The following is a 15,265-nucleotide window of genomic DNA, read 5'->3' on the forward strand; positions in this document are numbered from 1 at the left end:
GCAGTTGTAAAAACATGAAATGGAAATTCACGCACTACTACAGCCACAATAAAGTCAGCACAAAACGATGGTTTGTAGATTCATACTGCAGGTGCTTAATGTTTGTATTCTATTAACCCTTTTTGGGCGGGAACCCCTTTTGGTGTTTGGAGCATTATGTTATACTTTAGCTATTGAAAAATAGCAGATCTACAAGCTCATAGCGCGGCACCGAGTGCCGTGCTACGAGGTTGTAGGTCTGCTATTTTTAAAAAATCATGAAAATGTGGCGCAAATCTTTGAATATAAATTCTTTCAGAGCCAACGTTTTTTTAACTCAAATCTTTGCTTCTGGGGAAGTCCCTGGAACAACATATTTTCAGATGGGGGTCGGCGGCCAATTACATATATAATCTTGGGGGTCCTTGACATGAAAATGTTTGATAACGACTGACATAGAAACAGGATTAAGAAGACATTTGTAGAATCGTCTAAATGGGTTAAATGCAGATTCATATCCCCATAGGAGGGTTGTGATCCAGGACCATCGGAGACCATCCGGACAGAGTTCCGGATGTCATTGCAGAAGTTATCCCGGACAGTGGGCAATTCAGGAAATGGCAAAACGACCAAAAAAGCTGGCCAGTAGCCTACAGGTTGTAAGGTCAAGCCACAGCACCGCCTTAAGATGTTAGTAATTCATTAATCAATTATTTGTAAAGTAAGAATTAAAATAATACGAATCAATACGAATTTAAGCCATGGTTAAATTAACCATTAATTGGCGTCCCTTTACGATCCAAGTGTTACTGTGTGTCACTTTTGCTACAGTGAAAGCTGAACATGGTACTTACCGCCTGCTTGGCTTTGGAGATGTCGTCCATCTGAACGTGGAGATCTTCAATCTCCACCTCCATGGACTTGCGGGCCTTGACCGCTACCGCACACGTGAACTCCGACTCCTCCAACTGGAAACACAGAGAGGTGGAGGTTGGGAGAGTTGAGGTTGGGAGAGGAGGGCGAGGCCAATTCGCAGCTTCTGCAAATTCGCTCTTATTCAAACGTCTCATTAAAAACACTGTTACTTTTCAGGAAATGGAAACAAAGAGCCTGTGTTCCAATGGATCCATTGTAGTTATTATTTAGTAACACGCTCTTATTTAATGGGTTACATATGAATAAAACCCACAATTAAGTACTAGTCATATTCACTTAAAACATAACCAAGAATAGCAAAAACAGCTCATCCACGAGTTCACAACGTGTCACATTTGACAAAGTACTAAAAGTAGGGCATTCATTTATGGGAGGGGGGGGGGGGTCAGGATATTAAAAGTTGAAATATGCAGATAAAAGGTTTGTGCCCGACAGCATCAGTACGCCATTCAAGAGAGGTGTTACACAGGGGAGGGAGTCATCCAAGAACTTGATTGGTTGACTGTACTCTGTGTACTGTATGGCCTTGTGACAATTAATTAATTATCTAGAGCCGTCCTTCACTCTACGGTACCTCCTTAATTTTATCTATGGATCTATCTCCTCCGTTACCGGTCCATTCATCCATCCATCAATCTGTCCCTCTTCCTACAGTACAGTACACAAGTACCATTTATCCATCTTCATTATTGTATCAATCCATCTATCCAGCCATGTTATTCTGATGTCCATTATTCCATTCATCTTGTTTAATGTCTTGGCTATTCATTTTATTAGCTTTTTATGCCTTTATTGACAGGGAACTGTAGACAGGAAAAGGGGAGAAAGATGGGGAGTGACAGGTGGCAAAGGCTGTCGGGCTCGGGAGTTGAACCCGCGGCACGCCGTCCGGCCTTGTCTTGGTTATTCTATCTTGGTTATTTTATACTTATTGGCTATTCTACCCCCCTTCCCTCCAGGTCTGTCATTATATTTTTCTTGACGATGAACTGCCATACAAATAATTGCGATTAACGATTGTGTATTTAACATTGAAAAGTGAAAATACATTTATTTTCGGCTCCTTCAACAAACATTGCACACGGCAGATATAAAAACAAAATCACTGACATACTGAATTATGTACAGTACACACAGTATACTTAGAAATAGTGACAAACAAAGAGGTAGGAGCGCACACACCAATAGTGGGGAGGTGCTGCTGACCACAGGAGATAAACTTGATCAGAAAGGGAGAGGTTGCACAACTTGTAGTCACGATGCAAATAAGTATTTGCATCGCGACCTCTCCTCTTTTCCGAACAAAATCATACTTCCACTACAATAGTGGAAATAGCCGATGCACACGCTCACACCGCAGAGTGAGCGTGTACATACATCTGCTATTTCCGCCATGTCTGCTATAACAATTGTTATTATTAGGATCGGGCGATGGGGAAGCAATCTCCACGGTACGTATGTATATATTACCTGGTTTTTGAGTTGTGCGATCTCCCTCTTGCTGGGCGCGTTGTTCTTCATGTGGTCCAACATGATCTGTGCGTCGCCCAGCAGGGCTTTGGTTCTCCTCAGGTCCTTCCTGAGTCGCTTCTCTGTCTCCACGTCTCTGTGACTCACCTGGTGGGACAGGGATGCACACACTCAGTCAGCACAACAACACCCAGCAAAACAACAACAACAACGCAGGAAAACACATTTTGAAACACGTCACTGGTCAGCGCTGGTGAACGTGGAGCGAACGTCACCTCACTTGGGATATTCCAACTGGAGCGAAATACACAGCATCGCCCCCCCTTCGCGCCGCTCGATGCAACGTCGCGCCAAGTCACGTCTGTTTGCATTTACTTTTTACATAACCGCGCCGCTCTAACAAATATTTTATCTTGTGGTGAGAATGTACCTGTATACATTTGTTGAATTTGTTGATTTAATAGACAAATCTGAAACCCCCCCCCCCCCCCCCCCCCCCCATATATGTTCATCCTTCTAACGATGTCACAATAGCTATTGACCATTAGAAAGATATGGACTGGTAGAGTTCCGAGAAGAAAAACAAAAACATCTTGGGACATTTTTCATTATGGGTTACTGGATTATTACTTTCAAGCCATTTCTATTCAGATAGTACAGTGACTAAGTAAAGGGGCTGGGAGAGAGAGGACACACAGGCCAGATTTGAACCTGTGATGTTGTGATGAGGTCAGTGCCTTTGTGGTAAAGAGGATTGTCCAAAGGCATGTATTTTTCTTTTTGCTCCTAATGAGGTGGCGGTACAGTTTTTTTCCCCCTTCCTATTAGGGCCAAGTGCCTCTGGTAAACACTTAAAAATAACACAATGCTATGTGGTACAAGTAGGAGGTGTGACTAACATGTGACTCAACACTCTACATTCAACACGCAGCTTACATAAATCTGCCTTAGCACCGGAGGGACATACCGCACTCCAAACACACTGTAAGCAGACACCACTTCGATCTGGTGTGACTTAGCACTCAATACTTGGATATGTGTCTGTCTACGCATGCTCTTGCATGCATTTCTCACTCATTTGGCAACACTCCACCTAGTCTCACGGGACAGACTGTTGACTCGGGTCAATACATTAAAAGGAAAAGAGGGCGCAGTTTTTCCTTAATTTTTTGACGATGGGTTTGCACAGATTGCACTCCACCTAACACTCATCGTTGGCTACGATGGTTGTTTGTTAGCAACCGTTTTTTTGGCCAACCAAGATAGCCGTGTAGTTAAAGGGACACTTCACCCTTTTTGCAAAAAAATATATGTTAATGACGTTTAGAAGCTTTAGAACACACTCCTGGGGGTCTTTATGTGTGTAATATGTGGTTTTAGATATTTTAGATTGTAGCAGTGAGCCTGTTGTCTCTGATGTCATGGACACTGGGCTCACTTCCTTCCTGGACTACATGTTGTCTCAGTAAGACAGCTCTCCCCCTATCCACAAGGAGGAGCAGTGCACCAAAGAATTATGGGAATTGTAGTCCAGGAAGGTAGTGAGACCAGTGTCCATGACATCAGAGACAACAGGCTCACTGCTACAATCTAAAATATCTAAAACCACATATTACACACATAAATACCCCCAGAAAAGTGATCTAAAGCTTCTAAACGTCATTAACATATATTTTTTTGCAAAAAGGGTGAAGTGTCCCTTTAAGGACTACATGGGAGAGACACCGGCATCATCTCGCACCTGGTGGGTTGATGATGGAGCATCTTAAACGGTACTAAAGGACTAAAGAGACAGCCCATCACTGCAACTAATGGCTATTTTGGTTAGTTATTACATTACTGATTACTTGAGTACTTATCCGGCTTTTAAATTTAGCTCGAGCTTTAGTATGTGCCAACTAACAGAGCTTTCTCCCCAATTTAGTCGCTATGCCAATTGATTCCTCCCCACACTCATTTGTGTATCGGTGAGTGTAATGCACAATCTATGTAAAGCGCCTTGGATAAAGGCGCTATATAAATGCACCATTTATCGCCACTGCTGTTGCATCTTACGGATCACCTGCCACTGAGGAGCCCCCATTGGGAGGACGTAGAGCCTTCGTCCTACTCCTCCCCCCCACCCCCAACACTCCCGCTGACAGGTGCCGATTCAACCCCGTAGAAATACATGCAATGACCAATATCACCGTCCTTGTCCAGCCTCCCTCCCCTGAAGTCAAGCAGTGTTTTTGCACGGTGAAATAGCAGCTCTGTGTTATTAATATTCACCTCTCAAGAGTCACTCTGTATGCATTACTATATTTAGCAACTTTCCAATCCAGCATTGTTGCAGCCTTCACATGTGACGACGGCCATGACATACGATGTTGTCGGCGCAGTTAACAAAGTGATTCATAAAACATTCCTCATTATTTTGTCCTGTCATTAGAAATGTTAGAACTTTCTGCCAACTGTCTTAGCTATGCATTATTTATCTGTCATGCTGTCAGGCAGTGGGGCGTGGCATGCCAAGCTATGCATCAGTTTACTGTAGGTGCTAATCTGTTGCAAAATTGTGATCGTTATAATAAATATGAGGATGATCTATTATTAGTCGAGCTGCGAAGTACGAGGCTGTCTTTTTTGTTTGTCCAGCGGAGGATGCTGAAAAAGCTCAGCTATGCACACCTCTATTATGTTGCCTTGTATAGATGTTCCAGTAAGAGTTGTTCCAGTAATAGTTGCATTGGTGTAAAGAAAGTATGTATATTTAATCAAGTACTGTACTTAAGTAACATTTTGAGGTATTGATTTTGATATTTTGATATTTGAAACCAAAAACTAATACCGAGTGACGGACGATCGTATTTTCTTTCCAGTTTACCAGCCACAAACTATAGGCCTGGGAGTGTTTAAAGAATGTAGCTTGTTTTTGACAAAAAAAAAAGAAATCTGGGAAAAGATTCAGAGATAAATGTCTTTTTCTAAATCTGATAACGTTGAGGCGGATGGAAGGTGAAATCTTCATTTCCGGTTGTATCTGTCGCTTCGCAACCATTCATACGTTGACGATGACCAAACTATCGATCGTAAACCAATGACAAGACCATAGATCACGTCTTTGGCAGTGAAGCGTTGGATTTGAGATGATGTAAAAATGGCCAATCGCGTGTTCAGGGAGTGTTTACCTGGTCCTGGGCGGACAGGAGTTTGCCCTCAAGGTCCCTCCGTTCTCTCAGAACCTTCTGCTTCTCATCATACTCCTCTTCCAGTTGAAGCTCCACCTGCTTCATCTGGACACAAAACACAGAAAAACAAATACGTTCACTGGGGGTGCACCGTTATGAAATTATGACCGATCTCCGGTTATTGGCAGGGTCATATCTGCCGATACCGATTCTGACCAATTCCGATATTATACAGAGGACCACAATGGAAACAAGCCTATAGGGCCCTATAGGGGCTTGGCCCAAAGCCTGTTAATAAAGTATTAAATCAATCAATAGATAGCCTATACTCTTTTCAAAGTGTTTGTTTTCACAACTGAATGACTACTGAATGAGAGGAGTACACAAATTAAATGTAGAAAAATTAAGTTTATTTTTACTTATATTATATATATTTGATGAGCTTTTGTTCTAGACTAGAGGTACTAGACACTTCATTTATATTGATCTCATTGATGATTTTTTTTACATTTAAAAACATTTTTGCTAAATAATTTTGTCGATATGGCCTATTCCGATTATGCTACTGATTAATTGTGCATCCCCAACATTCACCCTTTCCATCTTCCCACTTGTATACGATACGTCACGTCACGTCAGTAGTTGAAGCATTGCGGCCGCTTTAAAGATGACTTTTGGTGCTTCCCGAAGATATTTACAGTTTGATAAATGATCATTAGTGATGTGGATGTGATGACTCAACAGCTACATATGCAGCATTCATTATTCATTACACTCGGACAGAACTGTCTAATAAGTTCTGCATTTACTGTGCTGTAACGCAGGCTTCTATACCAAAAACAAACACGATATCTGGACTCATCTCAAGATATAAGATATTAAATGTATATCGCCCAGCTGTGTTTGACACTCGATGCCAGTTTATGTTTGAGGAAAAAGCCTAAATAGTCGTTGAATATTGAGTCAGCTAAAACCCACATTATCATACTGTTTGAAGAACGCTCTTTACAGTTCCAAGCAGCCAGGCAGCCATAAAAAAAGTTACTTCTATGAAACAATACAAGAGGTTTTTTGCATTAATTTATATATACTGTGCATAATGTATCACTATGCAAAAGTCATTAAATCACACAGTATAAATAGTCACAGCTTCCCGCTTCACTAAGTGGGGGGGGGAAAGGGGATAATGTGTGTGTGGGCAGCAGCGGGGGTGGCCAGTACTGCGAGAGAAAAAAGGAAATCAACAGCAGCGGTGCAAAACATGCTTAATTACAACAAAGTCAAAAGACCGCCCGAACCTACCGTCCACCCACACACACACGTATAAGCCAAACGGAAAAAGGGTATTGATATCAGGTGGAAATGAATACATCAGTGAGAGGTACCTCTGTTGACCTTTACAAATTACAAATGCAAAGAAAACAGACACGTTTACATAATGTAACCAGCAACCTGTATGGAAATAGAATAGTGACTAAAAATCCAACATACTGTAATTAGCACAGGTCTAAAAAAATAAAAATAAATAAACCATTTACTAGGCTCGGCGGGGGCATGTGTGAATGGGGTGAATAAACGGAATAAAATGCTTGTGATTGAATAGGTAATTATGCCTGATTTATCCTGGAAATAGCAGATCTGGAGTGCGCGAGCAATTCGATCAGCAATTTGTGGTATGTGAAACCGGTGCCCAACTAAGTATAATTACCGTAACGATGAAAGCTTTTAATGTTATTGGCACAGTTGAAACGATAGTTATGCCAATCCATTATCTGAGATGATTTAACAACGTTGTTCGCTAAGCCGTGTGGTTGCTGTGGCAACTATTTAATTAGGTTTTCTAATGTCCACAAACTATATTGGCTCCAAAGACTGCAGCCAGGAAGTATAGCATTCCTATGGCTGTAAGAATGTTGAGATAATGGATCTGTTTTGTCCAACATTATGGCAAGATTATTTTTACCTAACTGAAATTGCATTATTAGCACAACCGTCCCATAATGCTTGTTTCCCATTCATTTTACACTATAGATGTTTCATAAACTCTTAAAATAATATGTCACTGGTTGGCCCGATTTCAGGCTTTTAAACGTTTAAAAGAACTTTCTGAAACATTTGGTGGAAATATCTGATCTACAAGCTCACAATGCGTTGCAACGATCTGCTATTTATATTTTCGCTATTGACATATACAACAGTACATAGGGTTTAACTGGAGAAGCAAGAGTGTGTGTGTGTGTATGCGTGTACAGTACTGCATGTGTATGCACATGCCTACCTTCTTGCTGCAGGACTGTCTGATCTCCTCTACTTCATCATCTTTGTTCTCGATGTCCTTGGAGTGGTTCTGGCGCAAACGTTCCATCTCCATCTCCAAACGCAGCTTGGCCTGAAGGACACACACACACACACACACACACACACACACACACACACAAGCACAGTGTATTAGAGGAGCACTAAGGCACGTACTATAGACACATTTGCCAGACAACGTCACACTGTTAAGAACCGCATGCAGGACGGAGCCAAAAGTTGTCACGGCACTCGCGTGTAAAAAATGCATCCCATCAAACTCTCAGATGCTGTTTTATCTCCGAGTGTGGAAGAAGGTGGTTTAGGATGGAAGGATGTTTACTGTGATCTCTCAGCCTTGAAATATATAACTACCGGTATGTTTTATGTTGTGTGTAAACAATTATAGCGATTCTCAAAGCAGTTGTCCTCCAAAAGCACACCTCCAGCACTCCCCCCCGAGTCCCTTTGATCACAGTGACAGCACCAGAGCCTGCTTGATCGCACAGCTGTATCCCCTCAAACCAACAATTTGGTCAGCTGTGCAAAGGTGTTGCACAGCGCAGACTGCGGCCAACTACAGTAGAAACCTCCAAGCTCTCGTAGCGCAATACCATGGCGGGGTGAAGTATATATAATTATGTCTCTCTAGGAGCGTCTCACCAGCCAGCAGGTTGAACGAACAGAAACCAACGTCCCGAAAACAACAGGTTTGGGGATCTGTTGGGTATTAATTACATGAAACCGGCACCTGCGAGTGCAGTCTCAATGTTTGTACACAAAGTTTTGATCCCATTCAACTATACCGGATAGCCTACATCACTGCTTATGCGAAGGACAACTTGCAGATGTTTTCTTTTTTTACGTTAAATGTGTCAAAACATTACGTAGAGCTGGCAAAGATCCTCCCAATAGAACTATAGCATTCGTCTTCAAATCGGCTTGCCCTTTTAAGATAAATTACAGACAGAGTCAGACATCTGTGGGTCTTATTTAACTGATCCACACTTATTATAAATACAGTATTCATGACGTTAGGATATATCTTAATGGTCTACAACTCAATGGCACCTTGTCATGCAGTACAGTCAAGCTGGGGCTTAACCAGTAAAGGTGACCACACTGTACAATATCGGCAATCTTGGTGTCACCCCAAACTAAATGTAGGCATCTTGACTGTTCAGACAAGGGTCAAGGATGACTGTCTAGGAGCCCCCGTGGGCTATGACAAGACATGTCAGACCAGAGACTACTAAAGTGCTTTTTATCAGGGAACATACTGCACCAATTTGACCGGTTTCATTTGTTAAAACAAAAAGGAATGAATCACTATCTGCTAGTCTTTGTACAGACAGTTTAATAAAAACAAATGTCTGGATATATCTTTAGCTCCCTTTGGAGATTTTACAACCCATGTCGTCCTCCGCAAAGTCAAGACTGGGTTCAAAATGTTCCTCCATTCTTTAATTTGTTGTGTTTTCCCAAGGCAAAACATTCATTGCCTGGGCATAGGTTGCTGTTTCATCACAAAATCTGACAGGTTGACTCTAATCAACTCACGGTATGACAAGATGAATAATCAAGATATTGCATATTTCGCGTGTGACAAACAAATGTCATTTGGCATCATGGGAGACAAGCACACATTCAGCACACGTCCAAGACAAATCGGTAACAAAGGATTCATTTACATGTAAGGCAATCTGTCAACAACAGAAGTTGCATCAAACCTGTGCTGCCTGCAATGGGAGAGGAAGTCTGCTCAAGGCCGTATGTTGGCATAAGAGAACAGAATACAGTTCAGAGCTGCTGTTTGCTCATGGTTAAACAATGGCTTCATTGAGCTACAAGCACACAAGTAGCCTTCACGCTGCTGTGCGTTCAACAAGCAATTCCGTACGCAGAACAAAATACAAGGAACGCGCTTCGACCGTCCGCACCTTTGATTTATGTGTCTGCATATCACAATGCGTGCTCCGTTCTAAAGTCTTGGCGCATACAGTAGTATTGCATTACATGAAATGAAGGTGTTTTGTACGCGGGGAGATGCACACATCACAAACAAGCCCACGGGCTTTCCATTATTAATTTGAAGTAGAGTAGAAGTAGTGCTTCAGTCATATCACGCAGGTATATTTTAACATATTGACAGGAGATAGGAGATGTGTGTGTGTGTGTGTGTGTGTGTGTGTGTGGTGGAGGGGAGGGAGTTGGGTTGTTGCACAGGGGGTCAACCGCACCTGCTCCAACATCTGGATGGTGCCGGCCTGTTCGTCCAGCTCCTCTTCCTGGTCCTTGACCTTGGCCTCGAGGTCGCGGAGCTGCTTCTTGACCTTGGCGAGCGACGCCTCGTCCTTGGACTCCTGGGAGTTGAGGTCCTGGAGCTCCACGTCCATCTGCTCCAGCTTGACGTTGACGGCCACCATCTCCAGGTCCTTGTCCTGAAGCAGAGGAGAGAGGCTGTGAACACACGCTCTGATGGAACACACGCCTATTGTACCGTATATCAAATGACAGGATAGTCGTGGAATCATTAACGCCCCCCCCGTCACCCAGGACGAAGTTCTTTGTCCTTTCTATTAGCAACACCCGACGCCCGAAGACGAAGTATTGTCCAAAAGACAACGTTCATTGATATGAAAACGGATCCGGTCGGTCGGTAAAAGTGGTCCGTGTTTATAAAATCGACTGGGCGCTATAATGTAATGGATTAAATGACCCCGGGCAATTACGGTGTTAACTGGGTGTAAATAGAGGGTATGCACTATGCGCATGCATAAAGTGAATGGCAAATCGAGTGGGAAATCGAGTGGCAAAGTGAGTTTAATGTTGTTTAACGTTGTTTAATGCAATCATATTGGACTTTTCTGTTTGGATGTATGGGCTGTCAAGGCCAGAAAGTAGTGTTTTGGCACTCAGTAGGCGTTCCCCCATAAAATAAGCATGCACGCACACTCTGGATAAGCCGCTCAGGGTAGGAGCATTTAAAATGGCTAAACTGTAATTGTAAAGCAGGGAAAGCGTCGAATTGTGTCCCAATGAATCAACATTATGGTTGGCATACAAAAAAACACAACATAATAGAACAGAAGAATATACAGAACAGAACAGTGCGGATCCGGTCAGAACGTGTTTGGACCGTGTGTGTGTACCTCCAGCTGCTGTCGCAGGCTGAACACCTCCCCCGTCAGCATGTCTTTCTCCCTGGACAACTTCTCCCTCAGGCTCCTCTCTCTCTGCACCTCCTCCTGGGACAGGCTCTGCTCGCTGTCGAACCTGGAGGCGCACGCAAGCACACGAGCGGATCAATACACATAGTCATACATGCATTACACATGCACACACACAACACATACTGTATATACAGTATGGACACACGGTACACAGCATTGTAGCGCAGCTACAAGCAGTCATGGAGCTTTGTCTGTTCTGCTATAACAACAGTAAAGTACCACCAGGACCGTGTGCGTGTGTGTGTGTGTTTCTCTCTTTGGTGGCACGGCCTGTGCCAGCGCGTGTGTGTAAATGTCATCAGAGTCGATTCGCCCCTGTGAGCACTTATCTCCACATCCGCCTGTTTTTTAACTTGAAATCCTTTAGTTACACAATGTAAGCCCAATCCCCATGGCAACCAGAGGTTCCTTTCTTACACAAAGCACAAACGGAGATTCACATGCACGCATCTCTCGCGCCACCCCCGACACCTTTAAAGAATCGGTGACACGCGAGTCACGGCTGCCGTTTATCTAGGACTTTGGGACTTTAGTAAGGGGCTTATCTGGTTGTGGCCCACACAGCAGCCCTGCAGCGATGCAAACTACTAAACAGAACCGCCGAGCAACATTCACCGTCTGCAAAAACAAGACTATTGATGAAGCCTAATGGGGCATGGAAATATGCCTGTGTTAGAGCTAATGGGACAGTTAGTTGTATATGCAATTAAACATTATGCAATGCAAAACTGGCGTCATTACAGAAGGTATCGGTTCTGCTCAATTCAGTGCCGTCTAGTATTAATGATAGTTCTGAATATGAATACTAAGAGACTGTACAGCCCGTGAGTTAAATAAACGTTTGCCTGCACTCTGCATAAGCAGGCTTTAGTATTACTATAGCCAATGAACCTCTGACGAATAACACGCAGTTAAGGGAATAACGCAAAGGAATCTTTGTCCCCAGATCAATCAACTGAAAAGGGGGTTGCATACTGTATACTGCATGAATGTTACAACTCTATGATGTTACAATATAAACATCAAACGGGCTCTTTCCATCGACAGTATGAAGCCTGGCTGGTGGTTCGCGTGTGTGGGAGGGACATCGTTTTAACTTTAAGGCATGGGATACACCCCTGTGAATGTCCCAGCTGTTGGCCTCATTGTTTGGTGATGTGAATCACGCAGAGAGAGAGAGAGAGAGAGAGAGAGAGAGACAGCAGGAGAGCTCAGCTGTGCTGGAGAGCTAATAAGTAGAAGCTGGATGTTGCGAAGCTTCGGGGAGGCAGAGGGAGACAGTGAACACTGTGTCTATGTGTGCGCAGGTCTAAGTTAATCTCTAGTGCGTGAGTGTGTATGAAAGTGTACTTTGTGCATGTTTAGTTTTTTTAGTATCATAAAAAAATAACTTTTCAACTTCAAGCGTGCGTGCGTGGCGTGCAATGACTTGTGTCCATGTACTGACTTCCTCTGCTTCTTCTCCAGGTCGTGGTTGCGGCTCTGCTGACCCTCCAGGTGGAGTTTGGTGTCCTGGAGTTCTGCCGTCAGCCTCTGACACTTCTTCTTCAGCTGCTGGGAGGTGCGCTGGGACTCCTCGTTATCTGCCTGCAGGTCACTGATCTACAGGGTGGCACACACACACACACACACACACACACACACACACACACACACACACACACACACACACACACACACACACACACACACGCACACACACACAAAGAGAATCCCCCAGGGAGTTGAATACTGAGTTTCAATATGTCCCCGCCATGGAAAGACATGGGATGTAAAAAGGAAAAGGCTTGTTATTCAATCATCTGCCTGCAGCAATGTGCGTGGCACGGTACTGCAACCGATGACGTATGTCCATCTGCGAGGCTGTGACTAATAATAACTTGACGATTGATTGGATCATGGGTGTACATATTTTCATTGGAACGTGGTGGGAAATTATCCGCAGGCTGCGCAGAAGAGATGATTAACTTTAAGGGGTTCAAAAGCCCAAAAGGTCAGAATCACAATCAGTGTCAAGGTCCGAAAACAAAACGTGGCAAATTCTCTTGGAACGCTGCACTTCAAAAACATCGAGGTCACAATCAAGGAAAAACATCACTATAATTAGTCATTATCTCTGCAACGGACAAACATGGAACAAAATGTGTTGGCACTAAATGGTTGTGTGTGTGTGTGTGTGTGTGTGTGTGTGTGTGTGTGTGTGTGTGTGTGTGTGTGTGTGTGTGTATGTACGTACATACATTGAAGACAAAAGTAAAGTAAACACAAAAAAAATCACACCCTCACTTCACACGGGTGTGATTTTTAATTTATTTTAATAGAAACCTAGAATATTTTTCCTCCATTTAAATATGCCTTTGCATAATTTTAGGCTTCTATAAGACTACACTGGTAGCTAGCCAATGCTAAAAAGTAAAAATATACTTATTCCAGATAAGTTTTGTGAGACTTGACATAAGCTAAAGTGTTGGTTAGCCTCAATAACTGCTCAGGCAGGTGAAACAGAGAGCGAGGAGGAAAATGGACAGAAGGTGTGAGTCAGAGAGAGAGAGAGAGAGAGAGAGAGAGAGAGATAGAAAGAGAGAGAGAGAGAGAGATAGACAGAGACGGAGACGGAGAGACAGAGTGAAGGACGGGGAATTTCAGGACAGCTTCTGTTACACCACGTCTTACTGAGTGAGCTGTACTCTCCAGGTATTCGAGGCGTTATCGTACGCTCACGAGAAAAGACGAGCTGTCAGAAAGCTTGGGGAGGGATCGACAGAGCTCTTTTCCTCAATCTCCTCCCAGTAGAGGCAAAGACAGGCTTATAGTACAGACAGAGCCAGGATAAAGGAAAATGTAATTATGAGCGTGAGAAAGGGGCAAGGTGAATCTTGGTTGGCGCTATGTGAAGGGGGAGGTGACAAACAGACATATAAAGAAAATCGCCGTAAAATACGTATTTAACCCTATGTTTGTATGCCCTGTCAAAAATAGCTAAATTCGATAAAACGAAAGAAAGCAGTAAATGAAAAAAAAAAACTATTACGGTACACTTATATTTTACTTTCTCTAATAACAACCTAAAACATGAACCGTGGTTGGAGAAAAAAACCTAAGTTATCCTTTGAGCTTACCCTCCTCTCCAGCTGTCGCTTGGTCTGTTGTTCCAACTCCAGCTTGTCCTCAAACTCCTGCTGCAGCCTCTTCTTGGTGAATTCTATCTCCCTGATCGCACGCTCGTACTTCAGCCTCCACTCTCCTCCTGCAACAACACACCAGTACCAATGCAAATTTAGATTTAGTTTCAGTCATAGTCTTTTGAGTCGTATTTTAGTCACCTGGAAAGTTTTACTTTTAAATCCAGTTTTAGTCGACCACCACCTTTTTTTTTTACACTTTTTTTACATGCTGAAAATAGACAATCTACAAGCTCACAACACGTCGCACCATGTGATGAAGTGTGATTTCCACCATTACCATTAGTGTGATCCATTTCTAATGTTGAAGGTAAAGAATCTAAAATTCTAATGTTCTCTAATTGTAGACTATTAAGCGAGGATCTCGGAGGGGACAAAATGTTTTTATTTTGTGAATTTAAAGGCCTTTTCACAACACAGCCGTACTGAAATGCTGTGGCGACACTGTGCTATATATATATATATATATATATATATATATTTAATAGGACACAGATGGATTGTAATGCTGTTTGTTTGTATGCGTAAGCAATCTCAGTGACCAATCACATGCAGCAGCTGCATCTATTGACATGATTTACACAAACGTTTAGTGTGACAAGATAGCGTTTAGGGCTGCACAATATATCAAAAGATTATCGTCATAGGGAATATCAACATATCACAATAGACTTTTACATATCTCAAAAGTAATCATGCATCTTGTTTTCAGGTATTTGTTCATCTCAATAATCTCAATAATAGATTAGATGAAAATGTTTGGAGTGGAGCAGGGAGAAACTAAGTTGGTGGCATTATTATATCTAACAAATGATCATTTATTAACCCATTTTGGGGGCGGGAACCCCTTTTGGTGTTAGCATTATGTTATGCTTTAGCTATTGAAAAATAGCAGATCTACAAGCTCGTAGCACGCCACCAAGTGGCGCGCTTCAAGCTTGTAGGTCTGCTATTTTTTTAAATAGAAGAACCACTGACAAAGAAACATAGCTTTTTCAGA

At 42.8% G+C, this 15,265-nt stretch overlaps 1 protein-coding gene across 13 annotated transcripts in view; it reads right to left on the bottom strand.

Annotated features, from left to right (window-relative positions):
- The window catches only part of myo18ab (myosin XVIIIA b), a 156,400-nt gene that overhangs the window by 25,862 nt on the left and 115,273 nt on the right, over positions 1-15,265 (bottom strand). For all 13 annotated transcript variants that reach the window (XM_080773074.1, XM_080773072.1, XM_080773082.1 and 10 more), the window contains 8 exons: positions 14,203-14,330; positions 12,531-12,685; positions 11,003-11,126; positions 10,091-10,291; positions 7,834-7,944; positions 5,556-5,660; positions 2,386-2,532; positions 834-947 (listed from right to left, as the gene is read on the bottom strand). In XM_080773074.1, the coding sequence (XP_080629200.1) occupies positions 834-947; positions 2,386-2,532; positions 5,556-5,660; positions 7,834-7,944; positions 10,091-10,291; positions 11,003-11,126; positions 12,531-12,685; positions 14,203-14,330 (1,085 nt within the window). The remainder of the gene's footprint in view (positions 1-833; positions 948-2,385; positions 2,533-5,555; positions 5,661-7,833; positions 7,945-10,090; positions 10,292-11,002; positions 11,127-12,530; positions 12,686-14,202; positions 14,331-15,265) is intronic.

The sequence above is a fragment of the Protomyctophum bolini genome (assembly GCF_963924005.1).
Source record: "Protomyctophum bolini genome assembly, chromosome: 9".
NCBI lineage: Eukaryota > Metazoa > Chordata > Actinopteri > Myctophiformes > Myctophidae > Protomyctophum > Protomyctophum bolini.